Source organism: Dromiciops gliroides, chromosome 1 (genome assembly GCF_019393635.1).
Source record: "Dromiciops gliroides isolate mDroGli1 chromosome 1, mDroGli1.pri, whole genome shotgun sequence".
Lineage (NCBI taxonomy): Eukaryota > Metazoa > Chordata > Mammalia > Microbiotheria > Microbiotheriidae > Dromiciops > Dromiciops gliroides.
The window spans coordinates 301,281,969-301,305,320 of NC_057861.1; the positions used below are offsets into that span (position 1 = coordinate 301,281,969).

Consider the following 23,352-nt stretch of genomic DNA (forward strand, 5'->3'; position numbering starts at 1 on the left):
AATTTGCAGTGATTCATTAAAGTGCATGTTATTATATCCAATCCAGCAAACTGTTGCTATGGTGTTTACAGCCTTTGTATTATGTACATGAGAATAACTGCTCAGAGAGCTTTTTAAGAGTGCCTGTTTAGAGGGAAGTAACTAGAGGAGGGAGTTTTTATACAGATCACTTTTTAATAAGCAGTCTTGCCTCTGAAAACTGTATCAAACACAGAGTAGGGAATGAGCTATGTAGCCAAAATTATGCATTGAAAATACCTGAGATTGAGAGAAGCATCAAGAAATTAACCTTTGGCCCTAAAAAAGCAATTATAATCCCCCTTCCCCCATTATATTAAAAGATGAAGTTGCTGAATGGGGTACAAAGACTGTAAACATCTTTTTTATCTTGTTTTTTACCCTCTGCTCATAGGATCATAGGCTTGTGAGAAAATAATTATTAATAATGGGTTTCTTGGGGGACCCAGGGCTCAGTTTCTTTGTGTTTTGTTCTTCCCCCCACCTTGAGAAAATTCGGCAAATCTTATTTGGGACAAAACAAAGGGAACAAAAGAAATGGAGATAGACTTTTATCTAGCTCAGTGAAGGACTGATGGGATCAAACCACACCTAGATAATGGACTGCCTTTAGCAACTTCTGTGGGGATCTTTTGCATTCTTCCCCTCCCACCCCCTTGTCATCTCTAGAGTTAATTTTAATGTAGAGCACCTCCAAATCTTGTCAACTAATGGAATTGAATGATGCTAACCATTTAGCTTTGATCAATGTGTAATGACCCACTTCTATCAATAGGAGATGCTATTAAAGCCTTTTGGGGTTTAGAGACTCTTGGCTCTCTGTCTTCTAGGTCTTCTGGGTCTTTGAGTGCTTTTCTCCTGCTAGGCTAACTTGCCATGCTGAAGCTCCCTCCTTGCTTTCTCTACCATGTGGCCTGACACCATCAGAAGTAGGGAGACTTGTGGTCAATCCTTTACTGGTATATAATGTTAACAAATTAAAATATGCTTGCCCAAAACTGGTATCTTATAGCTATGGCAATTAATTTAAAAAAAAACAGTCTTATCAGTCAGTCAAAAACATCTCTTAAGTGTCTACTGTGTTTCAGGTATTTTGCTAGGTATACAAAGATATAGTAAGACAGTCCTACTTCTCAGGAGCTTATGTTCTACTGGGAGATAAAACATTTGAAGAGAAATAAATACTGCTGGGTGCCTTCCAGCATCCAGCTAGAATGCCCAATTCTCCTCCCCCAATCCCAGAGAAACCCCACACAGCCCCAGCCTATAGGATGGCCGCTCTGACATTCACATGACTGCCCTCACTAGGCTTCCAATCATTATAATTTTGCCAGGCCCATGTAGGTGTCGCCAGTGGTAATGACATGAGGTGCCAGCGCCATGGCAATGGCTACAACCAGTGGGTGGAGCACCGTGAGCGGTTTGTGGAGCCCCAGGCCAGTGCACACTGAGACATAAAAACCTCAAATAACAATTCTTTACACTGCATAGATGAAAAAAAAATATCTAGTGATGAGCTTTACAAAAGCCCTTTATAAAGGTGCTTAACAACTGGAGAAATTAGAAAGGGCCTTTTGAAGGAGGTAACACTTGAGTTAAGTCTTGAAAGGAGTTAAGAGCTGAAAATAGAGGTGAGGAGTTAAAAACTTCTAGAGAAGGAAGACTGGACAGCCTATTCAAAGACACAAAGACAGGTGAATGTCATTTATAGAAAACAGCAAGGAGGTCAATTTGGTTGGGGTGTAGAGTGCGTTGGGAGGGGAAATAATGTGTAATCACTGGAAAAAATAGTTTTTGTGAAGAGCTTTAATGTGAAACAGACATGTTCATCTTATCCTTCAGGCACTAATGTGGGGAACCACTAAGGTTTCTTTGTTTGGGGGAATATAACATGGTCAGATTAATTTTGCAATTGTGAATAGAGAGAGATGAAAGAGGAGAAAAATGTAGAGAGATCAGTTAGGAGGCTATTATAGTAGGCCAAATGGGAGGTATAAAGGGCTGGATTAGGGTGGTTCCAGTGTGAGTTGACAAAAGGGGGTGGATCAAAGTGGTATTGAGAAGGTGGGATCAATAACACTTGGCAGATGATTGAATGGAAGTGGTGATTGGAAGTAATACAGATGGAAGTAAACTAGAGATAACCTAATCCATCTCCCAAGTAGTGAAGTGATTTGTCTTTGGTCACACAGAAAGTACAAAATTATTTTGACACCAAATCTAATGTTCTTTGCTCTGTTCTGCACTGTCTGCTTTCTATTTCTCTGTACCCATTTTAGAGATAAAGACCAATAAAGGTAATTTACTCTCTCCAGTGAAAAGACTCTCTGATGAAGCAAAAATACCCATTTGCAGAAAAGCTGGACCAATATTAGAGTTATAGAGCCTATCATCTTTGTTTCTTATTGCCTTCTGTCGTCTTTCTCCTGCCAACATATATAGTAAGAGAGTAAAAAGTAACATTTTCGAACTCCTGAAAAATGCTTTCAATAGACCTTGTTAACACATTAACTAGCTCTGAATAAGCTGTGGGTTTAATTAGGAAACATAGGTCCATAGCAAGAAAAAATAATTACAGTGCCCTGAAAAGCTAAAAACCATACAGGTCAGACTGGACAAATCACAGGAGTTATTTTACAATGGTGCCTAGTAATTTTACTATGGCACCTAGTATGTTTGGAACAATCTTACCTGAAACTACAGAAATGTTCTTCAGTTTTCCTTCTCATTCACTTTTGCATTTTATCATAATAGTTTGAAAAGAAAGGTACAGTTCTCTACAGCATAGGCAATAGTAGCAACATACCTACAGGCACCTCAGTCATCTTTTCCAATTTGGACTTAGGATCCCCTCCTTGGACCCAGTTGTGAGGAAGTAGAAAGAAAAGAAACATCTGCTCACCAGATCTGTTGTGTTTGCCTCATTTATACCTAGAGAAGTACCATAATCAGATGTACTCTGCTCCCTCCTTTACCCTTTCAATTGGGTAAGGACCTATATGTGTCCTCTTATTGATACTAATTTGAATCAAGATACATAATTTGGAAACAATGACTTATTCAGAGCTGCCACTATGAATTCTAGCACTTGGGGCAATTCCTTTGAGTTGGAGGTCAGGGGAGATAAGGAAGAAAAGGTCTAAAGTATGACCACTGTAGTACATGATTGAGATTGGAGATGCTTGAAGCTCAGGATAGTGCCCCCTCCAACCCAGAGCAGAACCCAACTTTAATATAAAATTAAAAGTCAAGAAATAGACTAGAAAAATGAGCAAACAAGAAAAAAAGATCCTGACCATAAAAAGTTACCATGTTGACAGGGAAGATAAAAACTCAAACTCAGAAGAATACAACAAAGTCAAAACTGTTGTATCCAAAAATCTCAAAGAAAAATGTGAATTAGTCTCAGACCCAAAAAGAATTCCTGAAAGAGCTCAAAACAGATTTAAAAAGTAAAATAACATAAGTAGAGGAAAAATTGGGGGGGGAATGAGAGTGATGCAGGAAAATCACGAGAAACGCTTGATAATGACACTTGATAAGGAAGGGGAAAAAAAAAGAAGGTAAAGAACATTTTTTAAAAGCTTGGTAAAGAAGCCCCCCCCCCCCCGCCCATACTGAAGAAAATAACACTTTAAAAAACAGAATAAGCCAAATGGTAAAAAGAGGCACAAAAATCCAGTGAAGAGAAGACTTCTTTAAAAAACAAAGTTGGCCAAATGGGGAAAAAAAGATCTACAAAAATTCACTGAAGAAAATAACTTCCCTAAAACTATAAATGGCCAAATGGAAAAGGAAGCACAAAAGCTCACTGAAAATAATAATTCCTTAAAAATTAGAATTGGCAAGTGGAATGACTTCATGAGACCTCAAAAAACAATAAAAGCAAAAAGAATGAAAAAATAGAAGAAAATGCAAAATAATTCATTAGAAAAACAACTGACCTGGAAAATAGATCAAGGAGAGATAATTGAAGAATTGTTGGACCAGAAACCATGATTTAAAAAAAAAAAAGCAAGACATCATCTTTCAAGAAATTACCAAGGAAAGCTTGCCCTGATATTCTAGAACCAGAGGGTAAAAGAAATTGAAAGAATCCATTGACCACTTCCTGAAAGAGATCCCAAAATGAAAACTCCCAGGAATATTATAGCCAGAGCTCCTGGGTTAAGGAGAAATTACTGTAATCAGCCCAAAGAAACAATCCAAATATCATGGACCCAAAGTCAGGATAACACAAGAATTAGCAGCTTCTATATTAAAGTATTAGATGGCTTGGAATACAATATTCTGGAAGGCAACCCAGCAAAAATGACCATGTCCTTAGGATGGGTGGGAGGTGGTGGATATTCAACAAAATAGAGGACTTTCAATCATTCCTGATAAGACCAGAGCTGAGTAGAAAATTTGACTTTCCAATACAAGACTCAAGAGAAGCATAAAAAGGTAAATAGGAAAGAAAAATCATTAAGGGACTTGATGATTTGTAACTCCTAAGAATTCATTATTAGGTTAGTTAGAAGGAGTATTATATAGATAGAGGGCACAGGTGTGAGTTGAATATGATTGGATGGTATCTTAAAAAAAGGTAAAGGGTGAGAAAGGAGTACACTGGGAGAAGGTAAAAGGGAGAGGTAGAATAGGGTAAATTATCTCAAATAAAAGAGGCGTGAAAGAGCTATTATAGTGAAGGGGAAGAAGTGAAATGTGGGGAACTCTACTTATTCTCATTGGAATTGACTCAAAAAGGAAATAACATACGTGCTTAGTTGTATATAGAAATCTGTCTTACCCTATAGGAAAGTAGGAGAGGAAAGGAATTATGGAGGAAGGGGGAGGGGGAGGAGGAGGTAGTCTAAAGCAAAATATGAGGATAGACAGGGTAAAAGGAGAGAGTAAAATGAAGGGAAATAACAGTAAGTATAAGTGGAAAAAAAATTTCAGCAACTTTCTCTAATAAAGGCCTCATTTAAGCATGTAGAGAAATGAGTCAAATTTATAAAAGTAAGAGTCATTCCCCAATTGCTACATGGTCAAAGGATATGAACATGCAGTTTTCAGACAAGGTAATCAAATCTACCTATAGCCATATGAAAAAATGCTCTAAATCACTATTTTTTTTCTTTCTTTCTTTTTCTTTTTTTTTTTGGTGAGGCAGTTGGGGTTAAGTGACTTGCCCAGGGTCACACAGCTAGTAAGTGTTGTGTCTGAGGCTGGATTTGAACTCAGGTCCTCCTGAATCCAGGGCCAGTGCTCTATCCACTGCACCACCTAGCTGCCCCTCTAAATCACTATTGACCAGAAAAATACAAACTAAAGCAATTCTGAGGTACTACCTCACACCTATCAGATTGGCTAATATGACAGAAAAGGAAAATAACAAATATTGGAGGGAATATGGGAAAACTGAGACACTAATTAATAAACTGTTAGCGGAGTTGTGAACTGATCCAACAATTCTGTAGAGCTATATGGAACTGTCTAAAGATTGTAGTGTTTTCTTTCACAGCATGACTAATATGGAAATGTTTTGTATGATTGCACATGTATAACCTATATCAAATTTCTTGTCTTCTTAATAATGGGGGAGATGCAAGAAGGAATGAATTTGGAACTCATTTTTAAAATGAATGTTAGACTGATCCAACCATTCTGGAGAGCAATTTGGAACTATGCTCAAAATGCTGTGGGAGGACTGTTCATACCCTTTGACCCAATGGTACCACTGCTAGGTCTGTATCCCAAAGAGACCATAGAAAAGGGAAAAGGACCCACATGTACAAAAATATTTATAGCAGCTCTCTTTGTGGTGGCAAAGAATTGGAAATTGAGGGAATGCCAATCAATAGGGGAAAGGCTAAACAAGTTGTGGTAAATGAATGTAATGGAACACTATTGTGCTGTAAGAAACAGTGAGGAGGAGGAATTCAGAGAAACCTGGAAAGACTTATATGAACTGATGCTGACTGAGAGGAGCAGAACCAGGAGAACATTGTACACAGTAACAGCAATATTGTGTGATGAACAGTGGGGATAGACTTGGCTCTTCTCAGCAGTGCAACAATCCAAAACAGTTTCAAGGAACTTGTGATAGAAAATGTTCTCATTATCCAGAAAAAAGAACTGTGAATTATGAATGCAGATTGAATCATACTGTTTCTACTTTTGGACTGTTTTTTTTTCCTTCTTGTTTGAGGTTTTTCTTTTGTGCTCTGATTCTTCTTTCACAAGATGACTAATGTAGAAATATGTTTGATGTGATTGTACATATACATCCTATATCAGACTGCTTTTCATCTTGGGGAGGAGGGAAAGAGGGTGGGGGGAAGAAAAATTTGGAACTAAAAATCCAGTGAAAACAAATGTTGAAAACTATCCTTATATGCAATATGTAACTGGAAAATAATAAAATAAAATAAATAAAATGAATGTTGGAAATTGTTTTTATATGTAATTCAGGAAAAAATACTAAGTTATTTTTAATTGAAAAATTCTGTTTATTTTTCATTTGACTTGGACCCAAAGCAAACTTGTTAAGTTCTACTATTGGGAATTGATCAGATAGATTTGAAGTGTCACTGCATATAAGTTTGAAGTTGATCATAAAATCCAAAAGATAAATTTAAAGTTTGAAATTTAGAGTTTAAATTTTTTATCATTTCTGCTATGAAATTGGCAGCTAGGTGGCACAGAGTGCTGGACCTGGAGTCAGGAAGACTTATTGTCCTAAGTTCAAAATTGGCTTCAAACTAGCTATGTGACTCTGGGAAAGTCACTTAACCCTGTTTGCTTTAGTTTCCTCACCTATAAAATGAGCAGGAGAAGAAAATGGCAAACCACTTCAGTATCTTTGCCAAGAAAACCCCAAAAGGGTACACAAAGAGTTGGACACAACTGAAATGACTGAATAAAAAATTTGAAATTACTGAACTCTAATATAAGTACAGTAATCCTGTGCTTGGTCAAATCTTGATTTCTTTATAATAATAACTAGCATTTTACAGCATTTTAAAGTTTTGCAAAGCACTTTACAAATATCTCATTTTATATTCACAACAACCCTGAGAAGTAGGTTCTTCTATTATTCCCATTTTATAGATGAGGAAACCAAAGCAGATGGAGGTTAAGTGACTTGCTCAGGGTCACAGAGCTGTCTAAAGCTTGATTTGAACTCAGGTCTTTCTGACTCAAGAGTCTCCACTAAAATTTTGTGTGTTTTGCATTGGCATTTCATTATTGTTTTTTGCTTTGTTTTAAAACATCAAATAGGAACATTATATACATCAAGACAATACAAATAATGTCTGGCGCCCAGAATTTTTCCCCAGAGTGTTTTTAACCTAAAAAAAAAAATTTAGATGGAAAGTTCTAACTTTGCCATCTTGAATTTTAATTGTCTTTAGTAACTACAGCTCACTTCTAAAATTAGATTTTCTTGTCACATTCATTGGAGAAGCAAAGGTAGATAGGAATTCTGTTCATTATGTGAAGAAATATTTTTGTATTCATTATGTAAAGAAATATTTTCCTAAAGTAGTATGGAGCATTCTGAATTTTTTTTAAATTTTGTCTTTATGTGCTTTGTATGCTTTAAGTGCACCTCTTTTTCTTCTCAATAGTTGTTGGCCATGAAGTGAATATTTCTTTAGTTTCTTTTGTGAATAGGAGATGACTTGAGCATATTGAGCCATTGGATTAAGTTTGAGATTGTATTCATACTATGATTTTAATAATTAACTCTTTTTTCCTTGAAATACAAGTTTTTTATCTTTTTCCCCCTATTTTAAAAAACAGGCTGCAGATACTTTGGCCGTCAGGCAAAAAAGAAGAATTTATGATATTACCAATGTTTTGGAAGGAATTGATTTAATTGAAAAAAAGTCCAAAAATAGTATCCAGTGGAAGTAAGTTATAGATTATTGTTATAGTCTGAAATTTTGATTCTTCTTCCCACCTATCTCCAAAATCTGGTCCCAGCCTACATTCATGAACTTACTGTGTACCTCTCTGGTATGTGCTACTTAACATGCACCTTCCACTCTGGCCAAACCAGTCTACTCTCTCACCTTCAAATATGTTTCATAATTCTGCCTCTGTCCAGGTAAATACCATTCACCTCACTCAGAATGCCCTCTTCCCTTCTCTGTCTCTCACTCCTTATCATCTTTCAAGACCAAACTCAAATTCTGCCCTGGGAAGACTTTCTTGACTGTCATAGCTTATGGTAATCTTTTCCTCTTCTGAACTTCTTTCCAGCACATATATATTTTGTCCCATTAATTTGACATTTAGATTGAAGATTAACTGGGTACAGACTCTGCCTTTGATACGTTGGCTATGTGACACTTGGGGCAAAGCAATTAAGATTATAAATTATAAAGCAGATGCTGAACAGCATTGGTAGAGGGAGGTTCCTCACCAGGGAACTATCTGCATCAAAGAAATCAGAAGTCTTAAAAAGTACATTCTCGGGAGCAGCTAGATGGTACAGTGGTAAAGCACCAGCCCTGGATTCAGGAGGACCTGAGTTCAAATCTGACCTCAGACACTTGACACTTACTAGCTGTGTGACCCTGGGCCAGTCACTTAACCCTCATTGCCCTGAAAAAAAAAAAGTACATTATAAACTCATTAGAAGAGGCTTTTAAATATCTTTATAAGCCACCTTAAATGTAGTAAGTACTCAATAAATACATAATTGATGGAGCCTATGATTTGATAGGCTCATTTATTTAGTACATTTAACTTACAGAGCCATGATGGCATAGTAGACAAACAGCTAGCCTTCGAATTGGGAAGACTTGGATTGGAATCCTACATCAACATATGCTTAGCTACATATGTGACCCTGGACAAGTCACAACCTTTCTTAGTATGCCCAGGCAATTTCTTAGGTCAATAAATTATCAGATCAGTTGCTGGTCAGTTGTCACTCCAGAGAATTTCAATTATAGAAGTTCTCTACCCAGTTAATAAAATCCCAGATCCAGACCCCCTAAAAAAGTAGGACCAAAGTCCCCCTTCATTCCCTCATCATAGCATGTAGCTGACCCTGGTCTCTCAAAGTACTATGCCAGTGGAATGCAAGTTCTACCAGGTCCTATTATGCTGAGAAGGGTTTAAGAATGAGCTTGGTGATGGATTTTATATCTCTGACTGCCAGTCTTTCTGGGCATGGATTGGTTTATTACCAAGCTAACTACAATGTAAAAGTATACCATTTTGGCATGGAGTGGTTGGGATCCACTTTGGAGAGAAGAGCACTACCTCAGCAATGAAATCACAGGTCCAAATATTGAAGCTGAAATATTTAACATGTAATGAGATTCTAATCACTGCCTATTTCCAAGTGATAGGCCTTTCCCCTCTACCTAATCGACACAATGGTTACTATTCTTAGGAAGAGTTCTGGTATCTCAAATGAGAATAATTATCCAAAGTAAAATTATTTCAGAAACTGTAACACTCCTAAGAATTATTGGGAAATATGGAAATCTCTTACAGTGGATATCAGCCAGTATGGAAATCTGCTAATGAGTGTATATTGAGGCTCATGAAGTATGGTGATGTTTGAATGTATTAAAAATTTGTATGTATTAAAGTATTTGCATGTATTAAAAATGATAGCTATCACAATTATCCCTTTGCCTCCCCTACTTTTTAGTCAGGATTCCAATAAAAGACAAGCAGGGGTCCATGGATTTTTCTAGTGCACTAGAACCTTTCTATAAAAGTATCTATGGGTTTCTTGCTGTCAGAGTGTGTTTAATTCAGCAAATATTTACTGTGTGTCTACTTTGTGCAAGGCTTTGTTATAAGATCCTTTTAGTACCTCAGTAACTAAACTCCTTAGAATGGGAGCCAATTCTAACATGCCATTGCAAAGCAAAGTGAGAGCTTAGAGCACATCAGCCCTACATTGAGAGATTTTCTAAGCAAATGTATTCAGATCCATAATTTTTTCTTACACATTCTAATGCTTATGTGAATGACTTGATTTTTATTATACTGTGGTATAAATACTATTATCATTAGCTTGTGACTCAGTTAATCATTTTGTTCATGGAATTAATTTAACTTAATGGATATTCTGTATTTTTCAGAGGTGTAGGTGCTGGATGTAATACAAAGGAAGTTATTGATAGACTGCGATATCTCAAAGCAGAAATTGAGGATCTGGAGCTAAAAGAGAGAGAACTTGATCAACAGAAATTATGGCTACAGCAAAGCATCAAAAATGTTATGGATGACTCCATTAACAACAGATATCCTTTTATCCAAATAGCCTTATAACTAAACTACAGCTTTGTGTGTGTGTGTGTGTGTGTGTGTGTGTGTATCAGAACGTCATTCAAGTGCAGGGTATTTTCAAAGAAGGTTAAGTCTTTTAGGTGAAAGCTAAGATTAACAATACTGTTTTAGTAATTTGTTCAGATACCTTTTTTGGGGGGGCGGGGCAAGGCAATTGGGGTTAAGTGACTTGCCCAGGGTCACACAGCTAGTAAGTGTCAAGTGTCTGAGGCCAGATTTGAACTCAGGTCCTCCTGAATCCAGGGCTGGTACTCTATTCACTGCACCACCTAGCTGCCCCTTCAGATACCTTTTTAAAACTGAAGTTGACTTGCCAACTTGTGAAAATGTGTGGCTGAATAAATTAGCTTTTGAATGACATTATCTTATAATTTGGCAAGTCAAAACTTCAATTTTAAAAAGGTTGGAAATAGAATATGAGGCAAGGAAAGACCCTTTCTTCAAAAGAGAATCTTTTAATTGTGTCTTTCCTTGCACCCTCTTCTATTTCCCTTCTCCCTCACCTCTATCATCCAACCAGAATGGATCACCAGTACTTGGAAGTTATGCATGCTATTACTGCAACCATAAGAGAGAATTTCCTTCCTATCAAATTTATAGTACTTTAGAGTTTACAGAGTTCTTCGTAGACAATAACCTTATGAAGTAGGGCAAGTATTCTTTTATAGGTGAAGAAACCAAGGCTTAGAAAGGCTTAATGTCTTGTTCACAGTCACACAGCTAATAATTGTCAGGTCCAGAACTGAAATCCAAGCCTTCTGAGCCCAAGGCCATTGTTCTTTCCATTACACGAAAGTTGCTTCCTAAGATAAAACCTAGTGGGGAGCTAGGTGGCATAGTGGATAGAGTACTGGCCCTGGATTCAGGAGGACCTGAGTTCAAATCCAGCCTCAGACACTTGACACTAGTTGTGTGACCTTGGGCAAGTCACTTAACCCTCATTACCCTGCAAAATAAAATAACTATGGAAGATATAACCTAAATGTGTACTGAAGAGGAACAATGGGCCTAGTTGTTATAATAAAAAGGAGTTTTTAAATAATTATGTTCAGTATCCTAAAATAAGGCATTTAGTTAGTAAGCATTTACCTGTTATGTGTCAGAGACTTTGCCAAGTGCTGGGACTACAAAGAAAGGCAAAAAAGAAAAGAAAAAGCCCCTACTCTCAAAGAGCTTATAGTCTAAAGTGGAGAAAATGTGCCAACAACTGGGTACAAACAAACAAACAAACATCCTAGAAAAATTGGAGATAGTCAACAGTCAAAATAGTAAAAATTCAGTGCTTATCAAGTTCCTGAACAATTATAATTCAAAACCCCAAAATAAGAAATGTTGTAACAAGTTAACTTCATGATCCAACTAGACCCTGACCTGTGCTTGACATGTTCCCCAAGTCTATACCACATTTTGAGAATAATTTTGTGGAGTACATGATTGTCTTTCATGTCATAAAAACTAAAAGATTAGAGAAACAATTCCAGCCCAAATTCTTACCTGCAGGTCTTAGGACTTTTCTAAAGCTTTATTGAATATTATATTTTCAGTAGGCTTTTAATCTGTTCTAAAATTACCTCTTTAGAGCTTCAACAAGTACCCATTAGTTCTAATGGTCTGGGTTTTATAAACCCATAAACACCCTAATTCTTATTTTGAATATTCAATAATTTGATCATGATAAGTTTGATCAGCTTGATCAAGCCAGTCTTCAAGGTCATAACCACAACCACCCGGCCAGTCCCATGGCACAGCCAGCAAGGTAGCTTCTGCAGGCATTCTCTGACCCTCTTGTCACCTCAAAGCTTTAGCTATAATCTACTCGTACCCTTGACACTTCTACACAACGTTCCCCATCATCTCTTTCCTAGTGCTTGGCAAACCTAAAACCCCTTCATAGTCAAAAATTAAACTTCTTCAGTTAGAAAAATTTGAATTAAAAAGAATTTTGCCTAAATATTTTCATTTTGTATCATAGGAAAAAAAAAGACATATGCTTCTACATACAAGTTGGATGTTGAAGTAGGGACTAACATGCTGTACAAAGAGCATTTCTGAATTTGTAGGAAGGAGGAAATTCTTTTTAAAAGTTGAGTTCTTCAGGGGGAAAAATCTTGTTACAAGTTACATGAAGAATACCACCCTATTTTCCTTGACCTGTGATGATAGTACATTTTCTTATATAACTCATGAAGATATCTGTAATTGTTTTAATGGTAAGTATTGCTAGTAAATTTGTTTCCATTTTTTCTGTGTATCCCCAGCAGTGAGCATAATGCTTTGAACACTGTAGGCACTTAATAAATGCTTATTGAATTGAATTTCTAAGTTTGCCATGGGATGACTTCTTTAATAACAAGTGATTCAGGAGTCCCCTAAGCTATTGGCTCATTGAATAATAATAATTCATATTTACATAGTTCTTTAGTTTATCAAGTACTCCTTAAAACAACCTAATGCCTCACATTCATATGATAGTTTGTATTTTGCTTTCATAACTATTTTAGTTTCTTTTCCACTTCCATTCTCTTATTAGTTGTATTATCTACTAGAAGTTAGGGACAAGTAGTCTTATTCTCATAGAGCAGAGGAGAGAATGGAGCCCTATAAAAAGATCAGATGGTTTACTCAAGGTTACTTGCCATTGAATAACTTGAAACTAGAAACAAGGTCTCATGACCCATCATTTTTCTATTAAACTAAGCTGTCTTCATTTGTATTAAACTAAAATCTGTCTTCAGTCAAGAAATTATAAAAATTAATAACAACGAAACATCCTGTAACTCATGAAGCCTACTATTACTACTGCTGAGTTTGGGATGGATTTTTCACTCCAAGTTCTTTATTCCATCCCTCCTCTTTTCTAATACCTAAAAAAATCCAACTCAAATCCAACTAACTTTTTAATTTCCAATAGCATAATAATCGATTCCTCTTTAACTTTAGTGATGTTAAGGCAGTCTTTGTATCTAATGACATCCATTTTTACACAGGAGCTTACAGCTATACTTTTCTGGGATTGGTGTCTTGGTTATTAGCACATAGTGCTGATGAAGTCATGATCACGGATTCAGTCCTTACTTGAGCCACTTAGCTTTGCTTTGATGCAATCATCTCTAACTCTAGTATCCAGCGAGCATATGCCACTGGTTATAAGAAAAGGAGTAAGAAGGAATATAGCTGTATTGTTGTGTTGTCATCATCACTAGTTGAAATGGCTTAAAATAGATATCCTGTGACACTACAGTAGCATCATTTTTACATATAAAGTTCAGCATGTTGCATTTCACTAAACAATCTGCCAGGAAATGGGATTCAACTTACTCCCTAAGGTTGTATAAGAAAGAAAATGTTTAGCTTGCACTTCTTTACCCACCATCATAGCTTCAGAGTGTGTAGACGAAAGCGACAGCAATATCACAGAAAATCTTATTAATCAGCAGCTCAAAGATTATTTGATGAAATAATGCAGCTTAAAATAAAACTTCAAGGTAACTCAATTAAAAATTTACTTAAGCTCAATGTTTCATGTTATCCAGATATTAGCTGTCCTGACTACATCTTTTTTTTGGGGGGGGGGGCAATGGAGGTTAAGTGACTTGCCCAAGGTCACACAGTAAGTGTCAAGTGTCTGAGGTCAGATTTGAACTCAGGTCCTACTGAATCCAGGGCCAGTGCTTTATCCACTGTGCCATCTAGCTGCCCCTACATCTATTTTTAATTTAAAATTTCCCTAATTATAAACTTCACAAACACCAGCAAGCATAATTGTGTCCATTACAGAAGCTAAAAAAGAGAATTAATGTATACAAAATGGTGAACTCCTTAATGTACAGTCAGTATTTTTTAAAGTACAGATTAAATTGTACCTAAAAATACCAAAGCTACCCTGCTTGTATGTGTTTATTTCAGAGATGTTCTCTTCTGTGTATTTTTAATGTTTTATGCATGCCTTTTTTTAATGAATCTATATTACTGCCACCCACTCCAAAACATCCTCTAAATAGATTGTAACAAGTATAGTTAAGCAAAAGAAAACACAAAATGCATGTATCATTCTGCACCTCTAATATTAATCACTTCTCTGTTGAGAGGTCAGGAAACTTGCTTCTTGAGTTTTCTGAAGTCGTGATTGTTCATTACATTGATGAAAGTTCTGAAGTCTTTCAAAAGGCCAAATTCCAGCTACATTTATTTTGGTTACATAAAAGCTTTTCTGTTTTATATTCATAGATTTAGAGCTGAAAGGGCCCTTAGAGGGCCCCAAGTTCAACTTCCCTCATTTCACAGGTGAGGAAATTGAGACCCACTAGCTGTGTGGCTTTTCCAAGATCACATAGCTGGCATCTGAGGAGAGATTTGAACCCAGCTCTCACAAATTCCATATCAAATACCCTGTTCTTTATGCCATGTTGTCTCTCACTCTAATAAGGATTGTTCATTTTATATTTTATGATCATCCTATCCTTGCTTAGTTGAGAACTTTCCCTAGCCAGAGTTGTGAAAGGTGTCTCCTTTTAAATTTATTTACATTGTGACCTTTTATGTATTTTTGGAGCTTGTTGAGGTATTTTATGTGAGATAAATGGCCTAATTTTCTGCCAGACTCTTTCCAGTTTTTCCAGCAGATTTTGTCAGATAGGTGGTCCATACCCTGATAGCTGGTGTCAGTGGGTTTACTGAATACTATGATATAAGTTTGGTTGCTTCTAGGTCTTGATTATTGGACCTATTCCATTGTCCAACTTTCAGTTAGTTTTGATAGCTACTGTTGGGTTGACATCATTTTTTACTTTTTATTTATTATTTCCCTTAAGATTCTTGATGTTTTGTTCTTCCTAATGAGTTTCCTTGTTATTCTGTCTGATTCTATAAAGTTTATACCCCTTGGTAATTTGATATGGTCCTAATTTTATAAATTAATTTAGGTATAATTTTTCTATTAGCACAGTCCAACCATGAGTGAGGGCAACTAGGTTGACACATTAGATAGCATGTTGGGCCTAGAGTTAGGAAGACCCATCTTCCTGGGTTCAAATTTGGCCTCAGACACTTACTAGCTGTGTGACCCTGGGCAAGTCATTTAACCCTCTTTGCCTTGGTTTCCTCATCTGTAAATTGAGCTGGAAAAGGAAATGGCAAACCATTGCAATGTCTTTGCCCAAAAAAATCACAAATGGGCTCACAAAGAATGGAACACGATTGAAAAACGACTGAACTGAAACTATGAGTGATTACTATCTTTTATTAAGTCTTCCTTCATTTCTGTAGAGAGTATTTTTTGGTTGTATTCCTGTGTCTGCAACTAATATTTAAATAACTCTGAGATTATGTGATTTCATGGGTGTGGATGAGTGAGGCAGTGAGGCAGATCCTAACCTCATCCGACTTAGATGATCTTCAAGAGTCAAACATTGTATTACCCTAGAGGCAAGCTATTGGTGAGTCTTTCTATTAAGGTACTCTGCCCCTTGTACAACATGTGACTACACTATTATTGACCCTTTCCTGGAAAGTAAGACTGTTCATCTTTTCTAAAGAGTAAGGTCTCAATGCATGTAGTAACTTTATGGAATTAAATAAGTATACATATGACTAATGGGACTTAAATTTTAAAAATCTATTTATCTTTTTACCTAGGAGATACACTTCTTGCAATTCAAGCACCTTCGGGTACACAGCTGGAGGTACCTATTCCTGAAATGGTATGCATGAATGTAACATCATATGTCTGAAAGGACAACTTTTTTTTTAGAAGAACATGAACTCAGCAGTTATAAAATTCATTTTCAGGTTAACACCATAAATTTGCATGTCTGCATTGTTCCTATGATTACTAAATTAACGATCCGATTTTTGGAGGAAGTGAAAGTCTCTACAAAGATACTTAATCAGTATGATTCTTTCTTCCAAAAATGAATATTAGGAAATCAGTAATGATGTGAGGAATTAACTGAAGAGTTCATAAAATGATCTAGTCAATGAAAAATATGAAAATCCTGGACATTGGGGGGGAAATAACAAATTTATGTAGTAACATATTACTCTAAATAATAGTAACAATAATAATAACAATAATGATGATGATTCCTAACATTTATACAGCTTCTACTATGTACCAAGTACAGGGCTATGGCTTTACATGTATTATCTTATTTGATCCTTATAACAACCTTAGGAAACAAGTGCTATCATTATCCCCATTTTACAGATGAGGAAACCCGAATCAGAGAGAGGTTAGTTAAGTGACTTGCCCAGGGTCACACAGGTAATACCTATCTGTGACTTATCTGTATCAATATCTTCCAAGTGTATCTGGAAGTATCAAGGCACTTGAGCTTTCACCTGAAGAGTCTGCCATACTCCTCTTTGATATGCTTATGTCCCTCCCTGATGAGCTAAGCCACCTGCCCTGTGAAAGGTTGCACATAGCTAGCTCCTGCAGAAAACTAAGCCCTCAAGTGAGCTCAGGTCCAAGCCACAGTGACCCTGGAAAAGACTACTTGGTGGAAGATAGTAAAATTAGCACGTCTACCTGTAACCACTCCTGAGAGTCCCGATATTTCTTTTCCCAGTCTCCCCAGAGATATTTTGCTCCCTGAAAAGCAAAAGTTGTGGCAGGAGTTGGGGTTCTCTCCTCTGAAGCCATTCCTGATTCTGTCTGGCAGTAGCAACTCCTACACAGTGAGCCACTGGCAGGTCCTCTGCCAAGGGACCAGCCCAGGAGCCTCCTGGGAAATAGAGCTATGTTTACTATTTCTTTGAAAAGTAATTCAGGTCTTCATAACTTTAGACCTCTTGCTCTATCTATCCACTGTGCTGCCTAACTTATGGCAAATTTGATTTTTCCTTTGGGTTTATTCCAAGATGGATTAAACTTAAGTAAAAAGTAACAGTGTAAATTATATTGCTTATCTCATATCCCCATCAAATTTAATTAAGCCTACATTAAGTCATACTATCAAGCTTTTTAATTCTCAAAGATATAGAAATGTGTATAGCACACATGTAAATTGGAAGGTTTCATATTTATAGCTTTCAGAAAGCTAGTTGTCTTTTTGGTCTCAGAATGAGAGAAAATGTTTGACTTGTGATAAAACAGCCCTCACTGAAGATGAAGTATATTTTTTCATTGTGATTTGTTTATTAATTTCATTGTGATTTGTTTATTAACTTTAAGCTTAAATTGTAGATCTAAATAAAGTTTGGCTTTTTCTGGGAAAAAAAAGATGATGTGTATAGATAACTATAAAGGGGGATTAAATTGTATGTGGCTTGTTTTAGAATACATCAGGCTAGTTAGAATTATTCATACTAGAGATGCAACAGTTGGCAGAATTCCACATTCTAGAGTTTATAATCTTTTATAATTGTATGTGGCTACCTTTTAGCTGTAGGCTTTATTTTAATAGCACTTACTACTATGTTCTGCACACAACCCTAACTTTAACTGACTTCGTAAATTCACTTTTTTCTTGTCTAGTTTTGTTGTATTTTTTATGTGTTAGGGTATTGTGAAAATGGGTATTTATCCCTTCTGGGCAAGTTGCCATGTGTAACTAAATATATTTCACCTAATTCCCTAACTCATCTCTTTGTGAAAACAATGTTAATATCAATCTCCCATTGACTGCTAGTGTGCCCTTGTCTTTTATTAGAAGAGCAAGTTCCAAGATGCTAATTTTAAAATTTTATTTTTAAACAAAATCACTTCAACTTCAAAGGGCCAGAATGGACAAAAGAAATACCAGATCAATCTAAAAAGTCACTCAGGACCTATCCACGTGCTGCTGATAAATAAAGAATCCAGTTCTTCTAAGCCTGTGGTCTTTCCTGTTCCTCCACCTGATGACCTCACACAACCTCCTTCTCAAGTCTCTACTCCAGTGACTCCACAGAAACCTAATACAGAGCCCCAGAATCTGCCTGAACAACACACCCTTACCAGAGGTCTTCAGCAGACACCAGTTTCAGACACACCCTCAGGTAAGTGTGGAGCCTTTGGGGGGTTTCTTGTTTTTTTTATGTTAGAGGAAGAGAGGCATCAGGAAAACACTACCTAAATTTGTCAGTTATAGTAAAATTAATTCATTATTTAAACTATGTGAGATTTAAAATTGGATATTAGATCATAAATCTCCCCTACTTAACCCTTCCCTTAATTCATCTCCCAGACTAGTAAATGGAAGAAGCTTCTGGTTTTCTAGATAGAGCCTTTATTGTATATAAGGTGTTGTTGATTAGAAGGATAGGAAAACAGAAATACAGTACAAATCGTCTTAAATCTAGGCTTAGTCTATATTCCTTATAAAAACTCACCAAACCGATTTAGGCCACCTTTGGAGTGAGTCAGACCGTCTGTGCCGCGCCGCCCGGAGTCCCGCCAAGCCGGCAAAAAAGGCTACTCCTTTTTTCCACCCCGGAAGTCAAAAAAAAAACCCGGCAGGCAGTCTGACATGCGCAGCAGGCGCACTGTACCTGGCAGGCAGTCTGACATGCGCAGCAGGCGGACTGTACCCGGCAGGCAGTCTGACATGCGCAGCAGGCGGACTGTTCATCTCCTCCCCAAAAGGGTGGTCCTTGAAAAACTGGCATCTTTCAGTTATCCTAACCGACTGTTAAAAACTTTCATATTTTACCACATTTCCCCCCTTTGCTTCCTCAAGAAACGGAATGTTTCCTTGATGGAACAGTAAAAAGAATATAATAACTTTTGCTGACTAATAATATGCGAACAACAATACAGAAAAGGAAGAGAGGAAAGTTTTGTCCAGAGGGGCGATTTTTTTTTTTCCTCATGAACCGACGCTTTGACATTAGTCTTGCAAAGGGAGAGCCTCTGCAGAGAGTACATGTTACAGATAGTATATAACAGAAAGGAGATAGTAAAAGCTAATAAAGCAAAACAGTTCATATAAAGTCTCTGAGTTCTCTTGTCTTCTTGAAGTGGTAAGATGTCATCAGGAGGAAACTGGATTCTGGTCTGGAAAACTGGATTATCTTCTTTAACTGTTTGAATTGCTGTATTTTTAAAACCTTAGCATAGCATTGTCAATGATCAAATTAATAAATTCCATTACATTCCCTCCTTTATATGGTTAGACTTGTAATAGAGGGTTGAGGTAGTTATGCAATGTGTAACACTTTTTACCACCATGTGTCTGGATCAAAGCCAAATTTAGTATGTGTTCATGACACCTGAAAATGTTATGGAAAGGTTATCATACCATATCTCATGGTTCTGAGACAGCCAGTGATTGTGCTAGGCCACAGGTGAATTCAACTGAGTGAGATAAAAAGATAAATAAGTTCAGTTAAATTAGGTTAAATTAGGAGGGAGAGAGGATGAATACTGGACTGTGCCTAGTAATTGTGCTCTACATAGTCACCATCATAAGCAAACCATGGACTTACGTATACCTGTCTCTCCTTTTGTTGCACATATATTCTCTCCAGGGCCTGCGTCAGAGTTCACAGCAAGTTAGTCTCTGAAATGATAAGTTTCCATATTTCTGAAATCTCATTAATTTCACCAAAGACAATATGATGGTAAAAATGTGTGCTATGCTGCATAACTGAGAATATATTAGTGATATATACAATAATTCCAAACCATACCCAGAGTATAATGACATATAAATAATAAACGAATGTAAATAGCTGATTATATTAGACATTGTTACATAATCTTCTTTTAGACATTATTACATAATCTTCTTTTAGCAAGTAGACCACATCATCTTATACATGAATTCTCTGGTATAACAGTAGCAGATACTTAAAGTGGTGATTAATTCATCAAAAAGAAATAAGACTTCAATTAGCAAGATTCAATATTCAATGTTTTCAGTGAGGTATCAAGCAATTTCTGGTACTTTTTAGTTAAACAGAACAACATACAAGAGAGGAGAAAAATAAATAAATAAAACAAAACTCATTAGAACTCATGGTTCTCTCAAAAAGAAAGAGTAAATAAAAAAAAAGAAGAATTCTGGTAGCTTCTGAGGCCCGATAGCCTCACCCACAGCATATACTTAAAATGTCTTTGAATAATCACTTAGTTTACAAAATTTAGTTTTAAAGAAAAGCAAAAGAAACAAAAGTAAAAAAAAAACCAAAGCAAAACCAAAAATAAAAAATAAAAAGCTAAAGATTCGCTAAGCACCCTTTTGTGCTCTTAAAGAACTTAAAGGTGCAGTCAATTCCAGGTCTTTTCAGTGCCTTTCAAAAGTCAAAACAAAAACAAAAAAACCCAAAAATTAATAAAAAAAAAAAATAGTTGAGGTAGGCCAGAAAACTAGGCCATGTACTTCAGTGCTTTTGCCTGTAGAAGGAAATGCTTGTTAAATTTTAAGGTATTTAAGCTGCTAGAGTTTGGGGTATGCCACATTGTTTTAACTGGTTCCCCAATTCTCTGCATGCCAAAGTGGCAGGGGTTTCTGAATTGTCATTGATCTTTCTAATGCTGTCATAATGTTCTTTATGGTAGAAAATGTGGAGTTCTCTAGCATCAGTTTTGTCTGTGCCACTGATTTTCAATAAAGGCTGATTTAATTGATGAACCACAACATTCAGCTGATGCTGCTTAGCAAATGCTACAATTGTATCATTTCCTCCCCACTTTCCAAATTTCTTTAATTCATCAACATATTCTTCAAAAGGGGAGTCATTTACTATAAAAGACTCAAACTCTTGTCTATGGTTAATCATATAAGAAGCAGCTTCTTGTCTGTGTCTGAGATGATTTCTACAGTGACCTTCTAGCTGGTCTGCTAAAGCCCTAAAAAGGCAATTTCCGTCTCCTGATACTTTACGAAGACTGAGTCCCAAAGCATTTAACTGATCAGTGGGATTATTAAATGGGAACTGCCTTTTTCCTCTGAACTCCCTTTGCTCTTTAACAGTTGCTATCTTTAGGGTTTTTACCTCTTTAGCGTCTACCTCAGGTCTATCTGAAATCTCTTCACCTATGAATGGTGCAGGCTTTATATGAGAGCAATGAATCCATGAGTCTTTTTCACCAATTTTAATGGCAGTAGGAGTTGTCAATAATACCTGAAAAGGTCCTTCCCAGGCAGGTTGAGTTCCACTGGTTTTCTGAAAATTCTTTACATATATTTTATCTCCTGGGTTGAAGTTATGCAATGAAAAGTCTAATGGTCCTGCCTGGACCACAGCTCCTGCCTCATGGAGTTCACGTAGCCTGGTCTGTAATTCCTGTATATAGGAAGCAACAGAAGTATCACCTCCCACCAGTGATGTATAAACTGGGGAAAAAGTTTTAGCTTGGATAGGAGGGTGACCAAAAAGCATTTCATAAGGAGATATATGAAGTTCTCCTCTTGGTCTACTTCGTAGATAGAATAATGCCAATGGTAGAACATCAGGCCATTTCAAATGGGTTTCAGTACATAATTTGCCAATCATACTCTTAAGCTCTTTATTCATACGTTCGACTTGGCCTGAACTTTGTGGATGGTAGGGCGTGTGGAATTTTGGAGTCACTCCCAAGAAAGAGTAGATTTGGGATAAAATCGAATCAGTGAAATGTGTGCCTTTGTCAGAATCGATGCGGGCTGGTGGGCCAAAACGAGGTACTATCTCTTTAAGAAGAATTTTGGCAACAAAGGCAGCTGTGGCTCGGGGGCTGGGAAAGGCCTCCACCCACCGAGTGAGCTGATCAACTATAACAAGGCAAAATTTATAATGTCCTGCTTTTGGCATAGTAATATAATCAATTTGTAAGTGCTCAAAAGGTGTATATGCTAGAGGACGCCCTCCATAAGCTTTGGCCTTAAAAGCATACTGATTATAAGACTGACATGTGGAGCAGCCCGAGCAGATTCGAGATGCTGTATTAGTCACACCTGGTGCTATCCAGGTTCTCTTAATAGAGTCTACAATGCCTTGTGTACCAAAATGGCCTTTTCTGTGAACAGAGAGGCATACCTGGTGGTAGAATTTCCGGGGAAGAAATGGCTTACCTTCCGGAGACACCCAGATGCCATTGATCTGTTTTGCCTTAAATTTCTTTTTCCACTTTTCTACTTCAGAATTGTCATAGGTTAGGTTGGAAGGAATATCCTCAGAAGGTGAAAGGTTAAATACATGTTCAGGAGCTTCTAATGCAGCTAGCTTGGCTGCAGAATCGGCTCGTGCATTTCCCTTTGAAACAGGATCACTATTCCCTGTGTGGGCAGGGCAATGTACAACGGCTAGGGAAGAAGGCAGTTTTAGGGCATCTAAGAGGTCCTTGATAAGGTCCCCATTGGCAATAGCCTTGCCCGAGGATGTTAGAAAGCCTCGTTGACGCCAAATCATACCAATAAAGTGGCATATGCCAAAGCCATATTTCGAGTCAGTAAAAATGGTGGCACTCTTATCTTTAGCTATATTACAGGCCTGTGTAAGAGCCACAAGTTCAGCAGCCTGTGCACTAAAATGGGAAGGCAGAGAAGCTGCCCAGAGGGTGTCATAATCAGAAACTACAGCAGCTCCAGTAAAACGGGTTCCCTCTCTCATAAATGAGGAACCATCTGTATAGAGGACAAGATCAGGATTTTCTAAAGGTGTATCAAAAAGATCGTCACGGGGTTTTTCAGCCATAGCAACTAAAGAAGCACAGTCGTGCAATGGTTCCCCCGAGAATGGTAAGTTAGGGAGTAGTGTTGCTGGATTAAGAACTGTGCAGCGTTTTAAAGTGATATTCTCATTACCTAACAGGGTTATTTCATACTTAGCCAGCCTTTGATCTGAAAAGGCTTGTGTCCTGTGACGTAGTAAGAGAGCCTCCACTTCGTGAGGGCATTGCACAGTTAGAGGGTTACCTAGGACCAAATCAGAGGCTTTTTCTACCAAAAGCGCTGTGGCCGCCACTGCTCTAAGGCAAGGTGGCGCTCCAGCCGCTACAGGGTCCAGCTGAATTGAATAGTAGGCTATAGGACGTTGGTTAGGCCCCAGTGACTGAGTCAGGACTCCAGAAGCCACCCCCCTTTGTTCATGCACAAAGAGAGTGAAAGGCTTACTATA

The 23,352-nt window shown here is 37.2% G+C and overlaps 1 protein-coding gene across 2 annotated transcripts in view; it reads left to right on the plus strand.

Moving 5' to 3' along the window:
• The window catches only part of E2F5 (E2F transcription factor 5), a 47,044-nt gene that overhangs the window by 13,191 nt on the left and 10,501 nt on the right, over positions 1 to 23,352 (plus strand). The window contains exons 2-6 of one of the 2 annotated variants that reach the window (XM_043967666.1): positions 7,813 to 7,922; positions 10,122 to 10,283; positions 12,496 to 12,539; positions 15,964 to 16,028; positions 18,048 to 18,309. In XM_043967666.1, the coding sequence (XP_043823601.1) occupies positions 7,813 to 7,922; positions 10,122 to 10,283; positions 12,496 to 12,539; positions 15,964 to 16,028; positions 18,048 to 18,309 (643 nt within the window). The remainder of the gene's footprint in view (positions 1 to 7,812; positions 7,923 to 10,121; positions 10,284 to 12,495; positions 12,540 to 15,963; positions 16,029 to 18,047; positions 18,310 to 23,352) is intronic. The other variant, XM_043967672.1, reaches the window with a different exon arrangement.